The sequence below is a fragment of the Hypanus sabinus genome, unplaced genomic scaffold, assembly GCF_030144855.1.
Source record: "Hypanus sabinus isolate sHypSab1 unplaced genomic scaffold, sHypSab1.hap1 scaffold_1154, whole genome shotgun sequence".
Classification (NCBI taxonomy): Eukaryota; Metazoa; Chordata; class Chondrichthyes; order Myliobatiformes; family Dasyatidae; genus Hypanus; species Hypanus sabinus.
Window position 1 is genome coordinate 31,662 of NW_026779212.1, and position 20,119 is coordinate 51,780.

General features: G+C 58.8%; 1 protein-coding gene across 1 annotated transcript in view; it reads right to left on the reverse strand.

Moving 5' to 3' along the window:
- Positions 1–8,584: 8,584 nt before the first annotated feature.
- The window catches only part of LOC132386423 (V-set and immunoglobulin domain-containing protein 10-like), a 95,980-nt gene continuing 84,445 nt past the window's right edge, over positions 8,585–20,119 (reverse strand). The window contains exons 8-9 of the mRNA XM_059958696.1: positions 10,808–10,936; positions 8,585–9,157 (exon numbers count right to left, since the gene is read on the reverse strand). Of these exons, the coding sequence (XP_059814679.1) occupies positions 9,080–9,157; positions 10,808–10,936 (207 nt within the window). The 3' untranslated portion in view covers positions 8,585–9,079. The remainder of the gene's footprint in view (positions 9,158–10,807; positions 10,937–20,119) is intronic.

Sequence of the window (20,119 nt, forward strand, 5' to 3'; positions counted from 1 at the left end):
GCCGAGGGTGAGGAGTGGGACGGGTGGAAAGGGTCCAATCTCTGTGAGTGAGCCCTGACCCGTCACTGACTGTGTGTGGGGCCTCGGCCTCCTCCCTTCACTCCCTCCCTGAGGAGATGGTGCTGGGGGTGCATTGGTTTCTCCCCATCCCCGCATCACCAGTGCATGATGGGAGTTGTTGCCCCCCCTGCACTATCCTGAACCCTCATTAGTGCCCTCAGTGTCAGCTACTGGCCCGCTATATCACGTTCACTCCGTGGGCCAATCGGCATGACACTGGGGGGCCGCTCTGGCCTCCATTTTCGGCCTGTGAATCAAGCTCCGCCATTGGCTGCTACAGGAAGGGGCCTTGGAACTGATCAGTTGTCATGGAGCTTGCAGGGCCTACAGTGGGCACCAGGGCCCTGGTCATTTCCATCGTGATTGCCTTCCTCCTGAAGACCACCACTCAAATGGCTGAGGCTTGGCTGGTCGCTGAGGTGACATGGCCTAGAGAGCAGCCTGAGGTCATTGGAACAAAGGAGGGATCCCTGATCCATTGGCGGATTGGCAACGGAGCCCAAGGCCTGCTTTGTTGCCGTGATGATTTTCGTGCAGGTATTTGCATGCCAGAGTGGAAGCCAAGGCTTGGCCCATTTTCACGGTGACCAACCTCCCAACAACGGGATGGTGGGGAGCTGACAGTACCCGAGTGGGGGCTTTGGAGCGCACGGGGTGGAAAAAGACTAAATTTCCCGGTCGTTCCCAAAAATCCTGCACTTGTCTTCCAAAGCCTGAGGCTGTGGAGGGAGATCCCCAGGCACTGGTCCCACCCCTCCCCACCCTTGGCCGTGGAAGGACCGGGACAAGAAACACCCACCCCCACACCATTGCCCCTCCAACCCTGCCTGCTCCTGGGACATAAGACTCCAGGCCAAACCATTAATTCCTGTGTCTTCCAGCATTCAAAGGTGAAAGGTCAGTGTTTGTACAATGTTACCTGCTAATATGTCTCCCCGCTCTCCCTCTGTGCACTTGGATGTCTTCACCTCCAATCACCTCAACTGGGCAAATGTGCACTTCCCCCTCCTGGTACCCTGGGCATGGGCCCTATCCTGAATCAGGGAAGAAAAATCAGACTAGAAAAGGAAGGGAGGAACGGAGGGACAGTGTCATAGAGTCAAACCACATAGAAACTGGCCCTTCAGCCCATCTCATTCATGCTAACAGGCTAATCCCATTATTTAGAACAGAGAACAGTGCAGCAGAGTATCGGCTCTCTGAGGTCAGTCTAACACTTGGCCTTCAGTTTTCATTCATCATGTGCCTAACGTCCCTGCCTTTACCATCACCCATGTGCCCACCACTCTGTACCTTTACCATCCTCCCCCCCATACTTTTCTGCAATTACCTTAAAGTTATGCCACCTCATTTTAGCCATTTCTGCCCTGGGGAAGAATTCTGGCTGTCCACTGAATCTACGCCTCGCATCATCTTCTGTCAAGTCACCTCTCACGCTTGTTAGTTCCAAGCTCACCCGACCTCTTCTCACGAGACGTTTTCTCCAATCCAGGCAGCATCTCCTCAGCCTTCCTATGAGTTGCCAAGATCTTTCCTTTCCATCAATGTCCAATGGTGTTGTACCCGCTTGTTCCCCAGACCCACCACCTTCTGGGTGGAAAAACTGCCCCTCAGGTTCTCTTTACATCTCTCCACTCTCAAATTAAACCTGTACCCTCTAGTTCTTGATTCCCAACTCTGGGGAAAAGACTGTGCATTCACTCTCTATGCCCCTCATTTGATACACCTCTGTAAGTTTACCCCTTGAAGGAGCAAAGTCCAACCTGTCTGACCTCTCTCTTGATCGGGTCCTATCAACATCCTCGTGGACCTCTCCAGCTTATTGGCACTTTTCCTATAACCAAGCAACCGGAACTGACCAAGGACAGTCTCACTGGTGTCTTGCATGATAAAGGGTAAGAGCTATTTCCTTCTCAACTCCAATCTCCTGTATTCTCCTCAAAACACTTAATCCCCTCACTAATCAAGAAACCTATCAAACTCCACTTTAAATGTACCCAATGACTCGGCCTTCACAGCTGACTGTGGCAATGATTTCCACAGATTCACCACCTTCTGACTGAAGAAATCCCTCCTCAACTCTTCTAAAGGGACGTCCTTCTTGTCATTTCGGCCCAAAATGGTGACTGTACTCTTCCTAGATGTTGCCTGGCGAGATGCGTATCTTCAGCATTTTGTTTGTGCTGCTCAGATTTCCAGCATCTGCAGATTTTCTCGTTTGTGATCCTTCTATTCTGATTTTGTGCTCTTTGATCACTGACTCTCCCACTACGGAAACATCCTCTTCACATCCAATATTCCATAGTTTTCAATGAGATTCCCCCCTTTATTCTTCTGAACTGCAGCAAGTACAGGCCCAGAGCCACCAAACACTCCTCATATGATAGTCTTTCATTCACTCTCGTAAACCTCTGTATTCTCTCCAAAACCGCCCAGAATCTCACCAACATCTTGGACAGCTGCAACGTAACATATTCAGTTCCGTGTCTGGTGAAGCTCAGATGCCTTCTTCACCACCCTGTCCCTCTGGCCCAGGTCCTGATACTCATATCACTCCTCTCCAGATTGAAAGCCAACATGATCTCCGTCCCGACACTCATCTCTGCAAACAGAACGAGTGCGACAGCTGCCCCGTCTGTCAGGGTCATCAGCTGCACCCGGCGCTCTGCTGTGGACACTTACCCCCCTCTCGCTCCCTCGCCCACCCTCTCACTCTTCATCTCTTTCTCCATCCCTCTCCATCCTTCTCCCTACCTGATAACCTCGTGGCATTCGCCCCACATAAATATCTGTGTCCTTGGAGTGGGGTGAACGTCACTGGGGATCAGTATGGAACACAATGGCCCAAGTGGGCCAAGATCGAAGCCTTTGCCTGTGGTGCAGCTGAGTGTGCAGGGAAAGATGTGAGATGTGTTCTTGCATGCTTGTGAATCACCATTTTGTAATGAATGAAATGGATTGTAGTGTTGTCCGCACTCTACCCGAACGCACTGTGTAGTCATTCTTTACAAATGCACATTAAATGATTCATTTCTTTTGTAAAAGCGCCCCTCTGTTTGGTGATAGAATGAATTCATATCACTCAGCTGCTCAAAACAGAGATTTGTAAACAACATGGAGGGGAGTGGAGTGCTGGTTGGCAGGGGGGGGGGGGGGGGAGTCACAGAGACAGGGAGGGGTGTAGGGGCTGGGGGATCACAGAGACGAGGAGGGGTGAAGGGGCTGGGGGATCACAGAGATGGGGAGGGGTGTGGGGGCCGGGGGAATCACAGAGACGGGGAGGGCTGTAGGGGCTGGGGAGGATCACAGAGACAGGGAGGGCTGTAGGGGCTGGGGGATCACAGAGACGGGGAGGGGTGTAGGGGCTGGGGAGGATCACAGAGACGGGGAGGGGTGTAGGGGCTGGGGAGGATCACAGAGACGGGGAGGGCTGTAGGGGCTGGGGAGGATCACAGAGACAGAGAGGGCTGTAGGGGCTGGGGAGGATCACAGAGACGGGGAGGGCTGTAGGGGCTGGGGAGGATCACAGAGACGGGGAGGGCTGTAGGGGCTGGGGAGGATCACAGAGACGGGGAGGGCTGTAGGGGCTGGGGGATCACAGAGACGGGGAGGGGTGTAGGGGCGGGGATCACAGAGACGGGGAGGGCTGTAGGGGCTGGGGAGGATCACAGAGACAGGGAGGGCTGTAGGGGCTGGGGGATCATAGAGACGGGGAGGGGTGTAGGGGCTGGGGAGGATCACAGAGACGGGGAGGGGTGTAGGGGCTGGGGAGGATCACAGAGACGGGGAGGGCTGTAGGGGCTGGGGGATCACAGAGACGGGGAGGGGTGTAGGGGCTGGGGAGGGGGATCAGAGACGGGGAGGGGTGTAGGGGCTGGGGGATCACAGAGACGGGGAGGGGTGTAGGGGCTGGGGAGGATCACAGAGAGGGAGGGGTGTAGGGGCTGGGGGATCACAGAGACGGGGAGGGCTGTAGGGGCTGGGGGATCACAGAGACGGGGAGGGCTGTAGGGGCTGGGGGATCACAGAGACGGGGAGGGCTGTAGGGGCTGGGGAGGATCACATAGACAGGGAGGGCAGTAGGGGCTGGGGGATCATAGAGACGGGGAGGGGTGTAGGGGCTGGGGAGGATCACAGAGACGGGGAGGGGTGTAGGGGCTGGGGAGGATCACAGAGACGGGGAGGGGTGTAGGGGCTGGGGGATCACAGAGACGGGGAGGGGTGTAGGGGCTGGGGAGGGGGATCAGAGACGGGGAGGGGTGTAGGGGCTGGGGGTTCACAGAGACGGGGAGGGGTGTAGGGGCTGGGGAGGATCACAGAGAGGGAGGGGTGTAGGGGCTGGGGGATCACAGAGACGGGGAGGGCTGTAGGGGCTGGGGGATCACAGAGATGGGGAGGGGTGTAGGGGCTGGGGGATCACAGAGACGGGGAGGGGTGTAGGGGCTGGGGGATCAGAGATGGGGAGGGGTGTAGGGGCTGGGGAGGATCACAGAGACAGGGAGGGCTGTAGGGGCTGGGGGATCACAGAGACGGGGAGGGGTGTAGGAGCTGGGGAGGATCACAGAGACGGGGAGGGGTGTAGGGGCTGGGGAGGATCACAGAGACGGGGAGGGCTGTAGGGGCTGGGGAGGATCACAGAGACAGAGAGGGCTGTAGGGGCTGGGGAGGATCACAGAGACGGGGAGGGCTGTAGGGGCTGGGGAGGATCACAGAGACGGGGAGGGCTGTAGGGGCTGGGGGATCACAGAGACGGGGAGGGGTGTAGGGGCTGGGGGATCACAGAGACGGGGAGGGCTGTAGGGGCTGGGGAGGATCACAGAGACAGGGAGGGCTGTAGGGGCTGGGGGATCACAGAGACGGGGAGGGGTGTAGGGGCTGGGGAGGATCACAGAGACGGGGAGGGCTGTAGGGGCTGGGGGATCACAGAGACGGGGAGGGGTGTAGGGGCTGGGGAATCACAGAGACGGGGAGGGGTGTAGGGGCTGGGGAGGATCACAGAGACAGGGAGGGCTGTAGGGGCTGGGGGATCACAGAGACGGGGAGGGGTGTAGGGGCTGGGGAGGATCACAGAGACGGGGAGGGGTGTAGGGGCTGGGGAGGATCACAGAGACGGGGAGGGCTGTAGGGGCTGGGGAGGATCACAGAGACAGAGAGGGCTGTAGGGGCTGGGGAGGATCACAGAGACGGGGAGGGCTGTAGGGGCTGGGGAGGATCACAGAGACGGGGAGGGCTGTAGGGGCTGGGGAGGATCAGAGACGGGGAGGGCTGTAGGGGCTGGGGGATCACAGAGACGGGGAGGGGTGTAGGGGCTGGGGGATCACTGAGACGGGGAGGGCTGTAGGGGCTGGGGAGGATCACAGAGACAGGGAGGGCTGTAGGGGCTGGGGGATCACAGAGACGGGGAGGGGTGTAGGGGCTGGGGAGGATCACAGAGACGGGGAGGGGTGTAGGGGCTGGGGAGGATCACAGAGACGGGGAGGGCTGTAGGGGCTGGGGGATCACAGAGACGGGGAGCGGTGTAGAGGCTGGGGAGGGGGATCAGAGACGGGGAGGGGTGTAGGGGCTGGGGGATCACAGAGACGGGGAGGGGTGTAGGGGCTGGGGAGGATCTCAGAGACAGGGAGGGGTGTAGGGGCTGGGGGATCACAGAGACGGGGAGGGCTGTAGGGGCTGGGGGATCACAGAGACGGGGAGGGGTGTAGGGGCTGGGGAGGATCACAGAGACGGGGAGGGGTGTAGGGGCTGGGGAGGATCTCAGAGACAGGGAGGGGTGTAGGGGCTGGGGGATCACAGAGACGGGGAGGGCTGTAGGGGCTGGGGGATCACAGAGACGGGGAGGGGTGTAGGGGCTGGGGGTTCACAGAGACAGGGAGGGGTGTAGGGGCTGGGGGATCACAGAGACGGAGAGGCCTGTAGGGGCTGGGGGATCAGAGATGGAGAGGGCCGTAGGGGCTGGGGAGGGGGATCAGAGACGGGGAGGGGTGTAGGGGCTGGGGAGGATCACAGAGACGGGGAGGGCTGTAGGGGCTGGGGGATCACAGAGACGGGGAGGGCTGTAGGGGCTGGGGGATCACAGAGACGGGGAGGGCTGTAGGGGCTGGGGAGGATCACATAGACAGGGAGGGCTGTAGGGGCTGGGGGATCATAGAGACGGGGAGGGGTGTAGGGGCTGGGGAGGATCACAGAGACGGGGAGGGGTGTAGGGGCTGGGGAGGATCACAGAGACGGGGAGGGCTGTAGGGGCTGGGGGATCACAGAGACGGGGAGGGGTGTAGGGGCTGGGGGATCACAGAGACGGGGAGGGGTGTAGGGGCTGGGGGATCAGAGATGGGGAGGGGTGTAGGGGCTGGGGAGGATCACAGAGACAGGGAGGGCTGTAGGGGCTGGGGGATCACAGAGACGGGGAGGGGTGTAGGAGCTGGGGAGGATCACAGAGACGGGGAGGGGTGTAGGGGCTGGGGAGGATCACAGAGACGGGGAGGGCTGTAGGGGCTGGGGAGGATCACAGAGACAGAGAGGGCTGTAGGGGCTGGGGAGGATCACAGAGACGGGGAGGGCTGTAGGGGCTGGGGAGGATCACAGAGACGGGGAGGGCTGTAGGGGCTGGGGGATCACAGAGACGGGGAGGGGTGTAGGGGCTGGGGGATCACAGAGACGGGGAGGGCTGTAGGGGCTGGGGAGGATCACAGAGACAGGGAGGGCTGTAGGGGCTGGGGGATCACAGAGACGGGGAGGGGTGTAGGGGCTGGGGAGGATCACAGAGACGGGGAGGGGTGTAGGGGCTGGGGAGGATCACAGAGACGGGGAGGGCTGTAGGGGCTGGGGAGGATCACAGAGACAGAGAGGGCTGTAGGGGCTGGGGAGGATCACAGAGACGGGGAGGGCTGTAGGGGCTGGGGAGGATCACAGAGACGGGGAGGGCTGTAGGGGCTGGGGAGGATCAGAGACGGGGAGGGCTGTAGGGGCTGGGGAGGATCAGAGACGGGGAGGGCTGTAGGGGCTGGGGGATCACAGAGACGGGGAGGGGTGTAGGGGCTGGGGGATCACTGAGACGGGGAGGGCTGTAGGGGCTGGGGAGGATCACAGAGACAGGGAGGGCTGTAGGGGCTGGGGGATCACAGAGACGGGGAGGGGTGTAGGGGCTGGGGAGGATCACAGAGACGGGGAGGGGTGTAGGGGCTGGGGAGGATCACAGAGACGGGGAGGGCTGTAGGGGCTGGGGGATCACAGAGACGGGGAGCGGTGTAGGGGCTGGGGAGGGGGATCAGAGACGGGGAGGGGTGTAGGGGCTGGGGGATCACAGAGACGGGGAGGGGTGTAGGGGCTGGGGAGGATCTCAGAGACAGGGAGGGGTGTAGGGGCTGGGGGATCACAGAGACGGGGAGGGCTGTAGGGGCTGGGGGATCACAGAGACGGGGAGGGGTGTAGGGGCTGGGGAGGATCACAGAGACGGGGAGGGGTGTAGGGGCTGGGGAGGATCTCAGAGACAGGGAGGGGTGTAGGGGCTGGGGGATCACAGAGACGGGGAGGGCTGTAGGGGCTGGGGGATCACAGAGACGGGGAGGGGTGTAGGGGCTGGGGGTTCACAGAGACAGGGAGGGGTGTAGGGGCTGGGGGATCACAGAGACGGAGAGGCCTGTAGGGGCTGGGGGATCAGAGATGGAGAGGGCTGTAGGGGCTGGGGAGGGGGATCAGAGACGGGGAGGGGTGTAGGGGCTGGGGAGGATCACAGAGACGGGGAGGGCTGTAGGGGCTGGGGAGGATCACAGAGACAGGGAGGGGTGTAGGGGCTGGGGGATCACAGAGACGGGGAGGGGTGTCGGGGACCAGAGGAGTATCGGTGGTCACCTGCGGACCTGCCAGGGCTCCGGCCGTCCTGCGATGAGTACATTTTCTGGCACAGGAGACTCCCCGAGCTGTCTGCGCATCCTGGGGTGGTGGTCTTGCGTGGGGAGGATGGTGCGGGTTTTCCCAGAGGATTAGCCTCCACGATCCAGGAGGGGTCATGCTAGTCTGTACACAGCAAGATCCCAAAACCCCTCCCACATGTGTCATTCATCCAGTGGTGGGGGTGGGGGCAGCAGCAGAGAGATGTACCTGTCACATCTCCTTTGCTGTCTGGCACCCTGTCCCTCGCCAGCCCGAGTCTCAGCCAAGCTGTCAGTGTAACTCTGGGCAAATGTACAACATCCACAGCTGCAGATTCAGCGTCAGGGAGTGACTCTCTCCCTGACACCCCGTCCTTTCCTTCAGCTCCCCTCTCCCTACCCCCCCCCCCAAGAGTGCAAGTGGCTCCACCAACTCTCGAGGAACTTGACACCATTCAAGACAAAGCAGCCCACTCGATTGGCACCCTACCCACCTCCATAAAACAGCCCCTCCCTCCACCACTGGCACACAGAGGCTGACAGACCGTCCTCTCACTCCACCCTGAGGGAACAAGGACAGCAGGGGGAGGCAAGGGTCAGGACCGCTTATTGGACCCACCCTCCACACATCCCAACTTGGCAAATTTCTCTTTTTGCGGTTTTTTTAATTTTATTTTTCTTGTAAATTATAATAATTTTTTATGCCTGGCTACCACAAAACAATAAATTTCATAGCATATGTCATGTCAGTGATAACAAACCTGATTTAAAGTCTTTGTCCCATGTTCTGGAGTACACTATATAATTTCTACTATTTTTAAAAATAAGTCAACACGATTTATTAAATTATTTAAATCCCTGAGACCCTGGCGGGAATCGAACCGGCGACTCCAACCAGTCACACTATGACCTCCTCAAGAGCCGTACAGAGGCAACGACCTGCTGACGGCAGCCGCACCTGCTCTTTTGGAGAATTAAAAAGCACTTGTTCCACTACAAACACTCAGATGCCCAGAGGTCTCCCTGACCAGCAGCTCAGCCTCCGAGAGATGCCACAATTTCCTCTGAGACTCGCAGAAGATGACCCTTCTGGTGTTGGTGTTTGAGGTGAGCAGAGTTGGCAGCTGGGAGGAGGGGTTCTGGAAAGCTTTTCAAACCATGGTGGCCTTTCTCCTCTGGAGGGTAAGCTTTGAGGGCTTCTCTGAAGATTGGTGGCTATTGCTGTTGACCTTGAAGAGAGAAGCAAGAGGTTGCATTGGATCAGAATTCACAGGCAGCCGGGACAAAGGACACCCGACTACCTCACCCCTTTCCAATCACTCCCACTATCCAGACTCCCAATGGGATCACATCTTCCCATTCACACTACCATCCACACTCCCAATGGGATCACTCCTTCCCATTCACTCCCACCGTCCACACTCCAATGGGATCCCATCCCTTCAGAATTCACTCCCACCGTCCACAATCCCAATGGGACCCACACCTTCCCATTCACTCCCACCGTCCACACACCCAATGGGACCCCACCCCTTCCCATTCACTCCCACCGTCCACACACCCAATGGGACCCCATCCCTTCCCATTCACTCCCACCGTCCACACTCCCAATGGGATCCTCTCCTTCCCATTCAATCACACCGTCTGCACTCCCAATGGGACCCCACCCCTTCCCATTCACTCCCACCATCCACACTCCCAATGGGAACCCCTCCTTCCCATTCACTCCCACCGTCCACACTCCCAATGGGATCACTCCTTCCCATTCACTCCCAGTGTCCACACTCCCAATGGGATCACTCCTTCCCATTCACTCCCAGTGTCCACACTCCCAATGGGAACCCTCCTTCCCATTCACTCCACCGTCCACACTCCCAATGGATCCCCTCCTTCCCATTCACTCACACCGTCCGCACTCCCAATGGGAACCCCTTCCCATTCACTCGCACCGTCCACACTCCCAATGGGACCACAACCTGTCCCATTCACTCCCACCGTCCGCACTCCAATGGGATCCCATCCCTTCCCATTCACTCCCACCGTCCACACTCCCAATGGATCACTCCTTCCCATTCACTCCCAGTGTCCACACTCCAATGGGAACCCTCCTTCCCATTCACTCCCACCGTCCACACTCCAATGGGAACCCCTCCTTCCCATTCACTCACACCGTCCACACTCCCAATGGGACCACAACCTGTCCCATTCACTCCCACCATCCACACTCACAATGGGAACCCCTCCTTCCCATTCACTCCCATCCTCCACACTCCCAATGGGACCCCACCCCTTCCCATTCACTCCCACCGTCCACACTCACAATGGGAACCCCTCCTTCCCATTCATTCCCATCCTCCACACTCCAATGGGACCCCACCCCTTCCCATTCACTCCCACCATCCACACTCCCCAATGGGAACCCCTCCTTCCCATTCATTCCCATCCTCCACACTCCCAATGGGACCCCACCCCTTCCCATTCATTCCATCCTCCACACTCCCAATGGGACCCCACCCCTTCCCATTCACTCCCACCATCCACACTCCCAATGGGAACCCCTCCTTCCCATTCATTCCCATCCTCCACACTCCCAATGGGACCCCACCCCTTCCCATTCACTCCCAGCATCCACACTCCCAATGGGAACCCCTCCTTCCCATTCACTCCCACCATCCACACTCCCAATGGGACCCACCCCTTCCTATACACTCCCACCGTACTCACTCACAATGATTCCTCCTTCCCATTCCCACCACTGTCTGTAATCCCAATGGGACCCCACACTACTGGTTAGTTATGTTGGCCTGCCCCATGAGACCGGGAACCACATTCAACCACAAACGCTCAGCTAGACAATCCCTCCAGCCTCAGGAACATACCAGCTTTACAGAAGATGGGAGGGTGGTCTGAGGAGAAATGTCCTGTTTAGCGTGTCTTCCACTACCGTCAGGGGTCACGTTCTGAGACACTGAATACACTGTACTCTGCCAATCCTGGTCCTCTGTGCTCTGTGTATGGATCAAAGGTGTAGATTAGTGTGGGAGTGAATGGGAAGGAGGGGTCCCATTGAGAGTTTGGACGGTGGGAGTGAATAGGAAGGAGGGGTCCCATTGGAGTGTGGACAGTGGGAGTGAATGGGAAGGTGTGGGTCCCATTGGGAGTGTGGATGGTGGGAGTGAATGGGAAGGGGCAGGGTCCCACTGGGAGTGTGGACGGTGGGAGTGAATGGGAAGCGGGTGGGTCCCATTGGGAGTGTGGACGGTGGGAGCAAATGGGAAGGAGGGGGTCCCATTGGGATTGTGGACGGTGGTAGTGAATGGGAAGGAGTGATCCCATTGGGGAGTGCGGACGGTGGGAGTGAATGGGAAGGGATGGGGACCCATTGGGAGGGTGGACGGTGGGAGTGAATGGGAAGGAGGGGGTTCCATTGGGATTGCGGACGGTGGGGAGTGAATGGGAAGGAGGGGTTCCCATTGGGATTGTGGACGGTGGGAGTGAATGGGAAGGACAGGTTCCCATTGGGAGTGTGGACGGTGGGAGTAAATGGGAAGGGGTGGGGTCCATTGGGAGGGTGGACGGTGGGAGTGAAAGGGAAGGGGTGGGGTCCCATTGGGAGTGTGGACGGTGGGAGTGAATGGGAAGGGGTGGTGTCCCATTGGGAGTGTGGAGGATGGGAGTAAATGGGAAGGAGGGGTTCCCATTGGGAGTGTGGAGGATGGGAGTGAATGGGAAGGAGGGGTTCCCATTGGGAGTGTGGACGGTGGGAGTGAATGGGAAGGAGGGGTCCCATTGGGAGTGTGGAGAATGGGAGTGAATGGAAGGAGGGGTTCCCATTGGGAGTGCGGACGGTGGGAGTGAATGGGAATGGGTGGGGTCCATTGGGAGTGCGGACGGTGGGAGTGAAAGGGAAGGAGTGATCCCATTGGGAGTGTGGACAGTGGGAGTGAATGGGAAGGGATGGGGTCCCATTGGGAGGGTGGACGGTGGGAGTGAATGGGAAGGAGGGGTTCCTATTGTGAGTGGACGGTGGGAGTGAATGGGAATGAGGGGTCCCATTGGGATTGTGGACGGTGGTAGTGAATGGGAAGGAGGGGTCCCATTGAGAGTGTGGATGGTGAGAGTGAATGGGAAGGAGTGATCCCATTGGGAGGGTGGACGGTGGGAGTGAATGGGAAGGTGTGGGTCCCACTGGGAGTGTGGATGGTGGGAGTGTATGGGAAGAGGGGGTCCCATTGGGAATGTGGATGGTGGGAGTGAATGGGAAGGTGTGGGGTCCCATTGGGATTGTGGATGGTGGGAGTGAATGGGAAGGGATGGGGTCCCATTGGGAGGGTGGACTGTGGGAGTGAATGGGAAGGAGGGGTTCCTAATGTGAGTGTGGACGGTGGGAGTGAATGGGAAGGTGTGGGTCCCATTGGGAATGTGGATGGTGGGAGTGAATGGGAAGGGATGGGGTCCCATTGGGAGTGTGGACGGTGGGAGTGAATGGGAAGGTGTGGGTCCCATTGGGAGTATGGACGGTGGGAGTGAATGGGAAGGAGGGGTCTCATAGGGAGTGTGGAGAATGGGAGTGAATGGGAAAGAGGGGTCCCATTGGGAGTGTGGACGGTGGGAGTGAATGGGAAGGAGGGGTCCCATTGGGAGTGTGGACGGTGGGAGTGAATGGGAAGGGGCAGGGTGCCATTGGGAGTGTGGACGGTGGGAGTGTATAGGAAGGAGGGGGTCACATTGGGAATGTGGACGGTGGGAGTGAATGGGAAGGAGGGGTTCTCATTGAGAGTGTGGACAGTGGGAGTAAATGGGAAAGAAGGGTCCCATTGGGAGTGTGGACGGTGGGAGTGAACGGGAAAGAGTGGTCCCATTGGGAGTGTGGACGGTGGGAGTGAATGGGAAAGAGGGGTCCCATTGGGAGTGTGGACGGTGGGAGTGAATGGGAAAGAGGGGTCCCAATGGGAGTGTGAACGGTGGGAGTGAATGGGAAGGAGGGGTCCCATTGGGAGTGTGGACGGTGGGAGTGAATGGGAAGGGATGGGGTCCCATTGGGAGTGTGGACGGTGGGAGTGAATGGGAAGGTGTGGGTCCCATTGGGAGTGTGGACGGTGGGAGTGAATGGGAATGAGGGGTCCCATTGGGAGGGTGGACCGTGGGAGTGAATGGGAAGGAGGGGTTCCTAATGTGAGTGTGGACGGTGGGAGTGAATGGGAAGGAGGGGTCCCATTGGGAGTGTGGACGGTGGTAGTGAATGGGAAGGAGGGGTCCCATTGAGAGTGTGGATGGTGGGAGTGAATGGGAAGGAGTGATCCCATTGGGAGGGTGGATGGTGGGAGTGAATGGGAAGGTGTGGGTCCCATTGGGAGTGTGGATGGTGGGAGTGAATGGGAAGGAGGGGGTCCCATTGGGAATGTGGATGGTGGGAGTGAATGGGAAGGGATGGGGTCCCATTGGGAGTGTGGACGGTGGGAGTGAATGGGAAGGAGGGGTCCCATAGGGAGTGTGGAGAATGGGAGTGAATGGGAAAGAGGGGTCCCATTGGGAGTGTGGACGGTGGGAGTGAATGGGAAGGAGGGGTTCCCATTGGGAGTGTGGACGGTGGGAGTGAATGGGAAGGGGCAGGGTGCCATTGGGAGTGTGGACGGTGGGAGTGTATAGGAAGGAGGGGGTCCCATTGGGAATGTGGATGGTGGGAGTGTATGGGAAGGAGGGGGTCCCATTGGGAATGTGGACGGTGGGAGTGAATGGGAAGGGATGGGGTCCCATTGGGAGTGTGGACGGTGGGAGTGAATGGGAAGGTGTGGGTCCCAATGGGAGTGTGGACAGTGGGAGTGAATGGGAAAGAGGGGTCCCATTGGGAGTGTGGACGGTGGGAGTGAATGGGAAAGAGGGGTCCCATAGGGAGTGTGGAGAATGGGAGTGAATGGGAAAGAGGGGTCCCATTGGGAGTGTGGACGGTGGGAGTGAATGGGAAAGAGGGGTCCCATTGGGAGTGTGGACGGTGGGAGTGAATGGGAAAGAGGGGTCCCAATGGGAGTGTGAACGGTGGGAGTGAATGGGAAGGAGGGGTCCCATTGGGAGTGTGGACGGTGGGAGTGAATGGGAAGGGATGGGGTCCCATTGGGAGTGTGGACGGTGGGAGTGAATGGGAAGGTGTGGGTCCCATTGGGAGTGTGGACGGTGGGAGTGAATGGGAATGAGGGGTCCCATTGGGAGGGTGGACCGTGGGAGTGAATGGGAAGGAGGGGTTCCTAATGTGAGTGTGGACGGTGGGAGTGAATGGGAAGGAGGGGTCCCATTGGGAGTGTGGACGGTGGTAGTGAATGGGAAGGAGGGGTCCCATTGAGAGTGTGGATGGTGGGAGTGAATGGGAAGGAGTGATCCCATTGGGAGGGTGGATGGTGGGAGTGAATGGGAAGGTGTGGGTCCCATTGGGAGTGTGGATGGTGGGAGTGAATGGGAAGGGATGGGGTCCCATTGGGAGTGTGGACGGTGGGAGTGAATGGGAAGGAGGGGTCCCATAGGGAGTGTGGAGAATGGGAGTGAATGGGAAAGAGGGGTCCCATTGGGAGTGTGGACGGTGGGAGTGAATGGGAAGGAGGGGTTCCCATTGGGAGTGTGGACGGTGGGAGTGAATGGGAAGGGGCAGGGTGCCATTGGGAGTGTGGACGGTGGGAGTGTATAGGAAGGAGGGGGTCCCATTGGGAATGTGGATGGTGGGAGTGTATGGGAAGGAGGGGGTCCCATTGGGAATGTGGACGGTGGGAGTGAATGGGAAGGGATGGGGTCCCATTGGGAGTGTGGACGGTGGGAGTGAATGGGAAGGTGTGGGTCCCAATGGGAGTGTGGACAGTGGGAGTGAATGGGAAAGAGGGGTCCCATTGGGAGTGTGGACGGTGGGAGTGAATGGGAAAGAGGGGTCCCATAGGGAGTGTGGAGAATGGGAGTGAATGGGAAAGAGGGGTCCCATTGGGAGTGTGGACGGTGGGAATGAATGGGAAGGAGGGGTTCCCATTGGGAGTGTGGACGGTGGGAATGAATGGGAAGGAGGGGTTCCCATTGGGAGTATGGACGGTGGGAGTGAATGGGAAGGGGTGGGTCCCATTGGGAGTGTGGATGGTGGGAGTGAATGGGAAGGAGAGGGTCCCATTGGGAGTATGGACGGTGGGAGTGAATGGGAAGGGGTGGGTCCCATTGGGAGTGTGGATGGTGGGAGTGAATGGGAAGGGGTGGGGTCCATTGGGAGTGTGGACGGTGGTAGTGAATGGGAAGGAGGGGTCCCATTGGGAGTGTGGATGGTGGGAGTGAATGGGAAGGGGCAGGGTCCCACTGGGAGTGTGGATGGTGGGAGTGAATGGGAAGTGGTGGGTCCCATTGGGAGTGTGGACGGTGGGAGCAAATGGGAAGGAGGGGGTCACATTGGGATTGTGGACGGTGGTAGTGAATGGGAAGGACTGATCCCATTGGGAGTGCGGACGGTGGGAGTGAATGGGAAGGGATGGGGTCCCATTGGGAGGGTGGACGGTGGGAGTGAATGGGAAGGGATGGGGTCCCATTGGGAGGGTGGACGGTGGGAGTGAATGGGAAGGAGGGGTTCCCATTGGGATTGTGGACGGTGGGAGTGAATGGGAAGGAGGGGTTCCCATTGGGATTGAGGACGGTGGGAGTGAATGGGAAGGACAGGTTCCCATTGGGAGTGTGGACGGTGGGAGTAAATGGGAAGGGGTGGGGTCCATTGGGAGGATGGATGGTGGGAGTGAAAGGGAATGGGTGGGGTCCCATTGGGAGTGTGGACGGTGGGAGTGAATTGGAAGGGGTGGTGTCCCATTGGGAGTGTGGAGGATGGGAGTAAATGGGAAGGAGGGGTTCCCATTGGGAGTGTGGATGATGGGAGTGAATGGGAAGGAGGGGTTCCCATTGGGAGTGTGGACGGTGGGAGTGAATGGGAAGGAGGGGTCCCATTGGGAGTGTGGAGAATGGGAGTGAATGGGAAGGAGGGGTTCCCATTGGGAGTGCGGACGGTGGGAGTGAATGGGAATGGGTGGGGTCCATTGGGAGTGCGGACGGTGGGAGTGAATGGGAAGGAGTGATCCCATTGGGAGTGTGGACAGTGGGAGTGAATGGGAAGGGATGGGGTCCCATTGGGAGGGTGGACGGTGGGAGTGAATGGGAAGGAGGGGTTCCTATTCTGAGTGTGGACGGTGGGAGTGAATGGGAATGAGGGGGTCCCATTGGGATTGTGGACGGTGGTAGTGAATGGGAAGGAGGGGTCCCATTGAGAGTGTGGATGGTGGGAGTGAATGGGAAGGAGTGATCCCATTGGGAGGGTGGACGGTGGGAGTGAATGGGAAGGTGTGGGTCCCATTGGGAGTGTGGATGGTGGGAGTGTATGGGAAGGAGGGGGTCCCATTGGGAATGTGGACGGTGGGAGTGAATGGGAAGGGATGGGCTCCCATTGGGAGTGTGGACGGTGGGAGTGAATGGGAAGGTGTGGGTCCCATTGGGAGTATGGACGGTGGGAGTGAATGGGAAGGTGGGGTTCTCATTGAGAGTCTGGACAGTGGGAGTGAATGGGAAAGAGGGGTCCCATTGGGAGTGTGGACGGTGGGAGTGAATGGGAAGGAGGGGTTCCCATAGGGAGTGTGGAGAATGGGAGTGAATGGGAAAGAGGGGTCCCATTGGGAGTGTGGACGGTGGGAGTGAATGGGAAGGAGGGGTTCCCATTGGGAGTGTGGACGGTGGGAGTGAATGGGAAGGGGCAGGGACCCATTGGGATTGTGGACGGTGGGAGTGAATGGGAAGGAGGGGTTCCCATTGAGAGTGTGGACGGTGGGAGTGAATGGGAAGGGGTGGTGTCCCATTGGGAGTATGGACGGTGGGAGTGAATGGGAAGGAGGGGGTCCCATTGGGAATGTGGACGGTGGGAGTGAATGGGAAGGGATGGGGTCCCATTGGGAGTGTGGACGGTGGGAGTGAATGGGAAGGTGTGGGTCCCAATGGGAGTATGGACGGTGGGAGTGAATGGGAAGGAGGGGTTCTCATTGAGAGTGTGGACAGTGGGAGTGAATGGGAAAGAGGGGTCCCATTGGGAGTGTGGACGGTGGGAGTGAATGGGAAGGTGTGGGTCCCATTGGGAGTGTGGACGGTGGGAGTGAATGGGAAGGAGGGGTTCCCATTGGGAGTGTGGACGGTGGGAGTGAATGGGAAGGGGCAGGGTCCCATTGGGATTGTGGACGGTGGGAGTGAATGGGAAGGGGTGGTGTCCCATTGGGAGTATGGACGGTGGGAGTGAATGGGAAGGGGTGGGTCCCATTGGGAGTGTGGATGGTGGGAGTGAATGGGAAGGAGGGGGTCCCATTGGGATTGTGGACGGTGGGAGTGAATGGGAAGGAGAGGTTCCCATTGGGATTGTGGACAGTGGGAGTAAATGGGAAGGGGTGGGGTCCATTGGGAGGGTGGACGGTGGGAGTGAAAGGGAAGGGGTGGGGTCCCATTGGGAGTGTGGACGGTGGGAGTGAATAGGAAGGGGTGGTGTACCATTGGGAGTGTGGAGGATGGGAGTAAATGGGAAGGAGGGGTTCCCATTGGGAGGTTGGAGGATGGGAGTGAATGGGAAGGAGGGGTTCCCATTGGGAGTGTGGACGGTGGGAGTGAATGGGAAGGAGGGGTCCCATTGGGAGTGCGGACGGTGGGAGTGAATGGGAATGGGTGGGGTCCATTGGGAGTGCGGACGGTGGGAGTGAATGGGAAGGTGTGATCCCATTGGGAGTGTGGACAGTGGGAGTGAATGGGAAGGGATGGGGTCCCATTGGGAGGGTGGACGGTGGGAGTGAACGGGAAGGAGGGGTTCCTATTGTGAGTTTGGACGGTGGGAGTGAATGGGAATGAGGGGGTCCCATTGGGATTGTGGACGGTGGTAGTGAATGGGAAGGAGGGGTCCCATTGAGAGTGTGGATGGTGGGAGTGAATGGGAAGGAGTGGTCCCATTGGGAGGGTGGACGGTGGGAGTGAATGGGAAGGTGTGGGTCCCATTGGGAGTGTATGGGAAGGAGGGGTTCCCATTGGGAATGTGGACGGTGGGAGTGAATGGGAAGGGATGGGGTCCCATTGGGAGTGTGGACGGTGGGAGTGAATGGGAAGGTGTGGGTCCCATTGGGAGTATGGACGGTGGGAGTGAATGGGAAGGAGGGGTTCTCATTGAGAGTGTGGACAGTGGGAGTGAATGGGAAAGAGGGGTCCCATTGGGAGTGTGGACGGTGGGAGTGAATGGGAAGGGGCAGGGTCCCATTGGGACTGTGGACAGTGGGAGTGAATGGGAAGGGGTGGTGTCCCATTGGGAGTATGGACGGTGGGAGTGAATGGGAAGGGGTGGGTCCCATTGGGAGAGTGGATGGTGGGAGTGTATGGGAAGCAGGGGGTCCCATTGGGAATGTGGACGGTGGGAGTGAATGGGAAGGGATGGGGTCCCATTGGGAGTGTGGACGGTGGGAGTGAATGGGAAGGAGGGGTTCCCATTGGGAGTGTGGACGGTGGGAGTGAATGGGAAGGGGCAGGGTCCCATTGGGAGTGTGGACGGTGGGAGTGAATGGGAAGGGGTGGTGTCCCATTGGGAGTATGGACGGTGGGAGTGAATGGGAAGGGGTGGGTTCCATTGGGAGTGTGGATGGTGGGAGTGAATGGGAAGGAGGGGGTCCCATTGGGATTGTGGACCGTGGGAGTGAATGGGAAGTGTTGGGTCCCATTGGAAGTGTGGACAGTGGGAGTGAATGGGAAGGGGTGGGGTCCCATTGGGAGTGTGGACCGTGGGAGTGAATGGGAAGGAGGGGTCCCATTGAGAGTTTGGACGGTGGGAGTGAATGGGAAAGAGGGGTCCCATTGGGAGTGTGGAGGATGGGAGTAAATGGGAAGGAGGGGTCCCATTGAGAGTTTGGACGGTGGGAGTGAATGGGAAAGAGGGGTCCCATTGGGAGTGTGGAGGATGGGAGTAAATGGGAAGGAGGAGTTCCCATTGGGAGTGTGGAGGATGAGAGTGAATGGGAAGGAGGGGACCCATTGGGAGTGTGGACGGTGGGAGTGAATGGGAAGGAGAGGTTCCCATTGGGAGTGTGGAGGATGGGAGTGAATGGCAATGGGTGGGGTCCATTGGGAGTGCGGACGGTGGGAGTGAATGGAAAGGAGTGATCCCATTGGGAGTGTGGACAGTGGGAGTGAATGGGAAGGGATGAGGTCCCATTGGGAGGGTGGATGGTGGGAGTGAATGGGAAGGAGGGGTTCCTATTGTGAGTGTGGACGGTGGGAGTGAATGGGAATGAGGGTGTCCCATTGGGATTGTGGACCGTGGTAGTGAATGGGAAGGAGGGGTCCCATTGAGAGTGTGGATGGTGGGAGTGAATGGGAAGGAGTGATCCCATTGGGAGGGTGGACGGTGGGAGTGAATGGGAAGGAGGGGTTCTCATTGAGAGTGTGGACAGTGGGAGTGAATGGGAAAGAGGGGTCCCATTGGGAGTGTGGACGGTGGGAGTGAATGGGAAGGGGCAGGGTCCCATTGGGACTGTGGACAGTGGGAGTGAATGGGAAGGGGTGGTGTCCCATTGGGAGTATGGACGGTGGGAGTGAATGGGAAGGGGTGGGTCCCATTGGGAGTGTGGATGGTGGGAGTGTATGGGAAGGAGGGGGTCCCATTGGGAATGTGGACGGTGGGAGTGAATGGGAAGGGATGGGGTCCCATTGGGAGTGTGGACGGTGGGAGTGAATGGGAAGGAGGGGTTCCCATTGGGAGTGTGGACGGTGGGAGTGAATGGGAAGGGGCAGGGTCCCATTGGGAGTGTGGACGGTGGGAGTGAATGGGAAGGGGTGGTGTCCCATTGGGAGTATGGACGGTGGGAGTGAATGGGAAGGGGTGGGTTCCATTGGGAGTGTGGATGGTGGGAGTGAATGGGAAGGAGGGGGTCCCATTGGGATTGTGGACCGTGGGAGTGAATGGGAAGTGTTGGGTCCCATTGGAAGTGTGGACAGTGGGAGTGAATGGGAAGGGGTGGGGTCCCATTGGGAGTGTGGACCGTGGGAGTGAATGGGAAGGAGGGGTTCCCATTGAGAGTGTGGACGGTGGGAGTGAATGGGAAGGAGGGGTCCCATTGGGAGAGTGGACGGTGGGAGTAAATGGGAAGGGGTGGGGTCCATTGGGAGGGTGGACGGTGGGA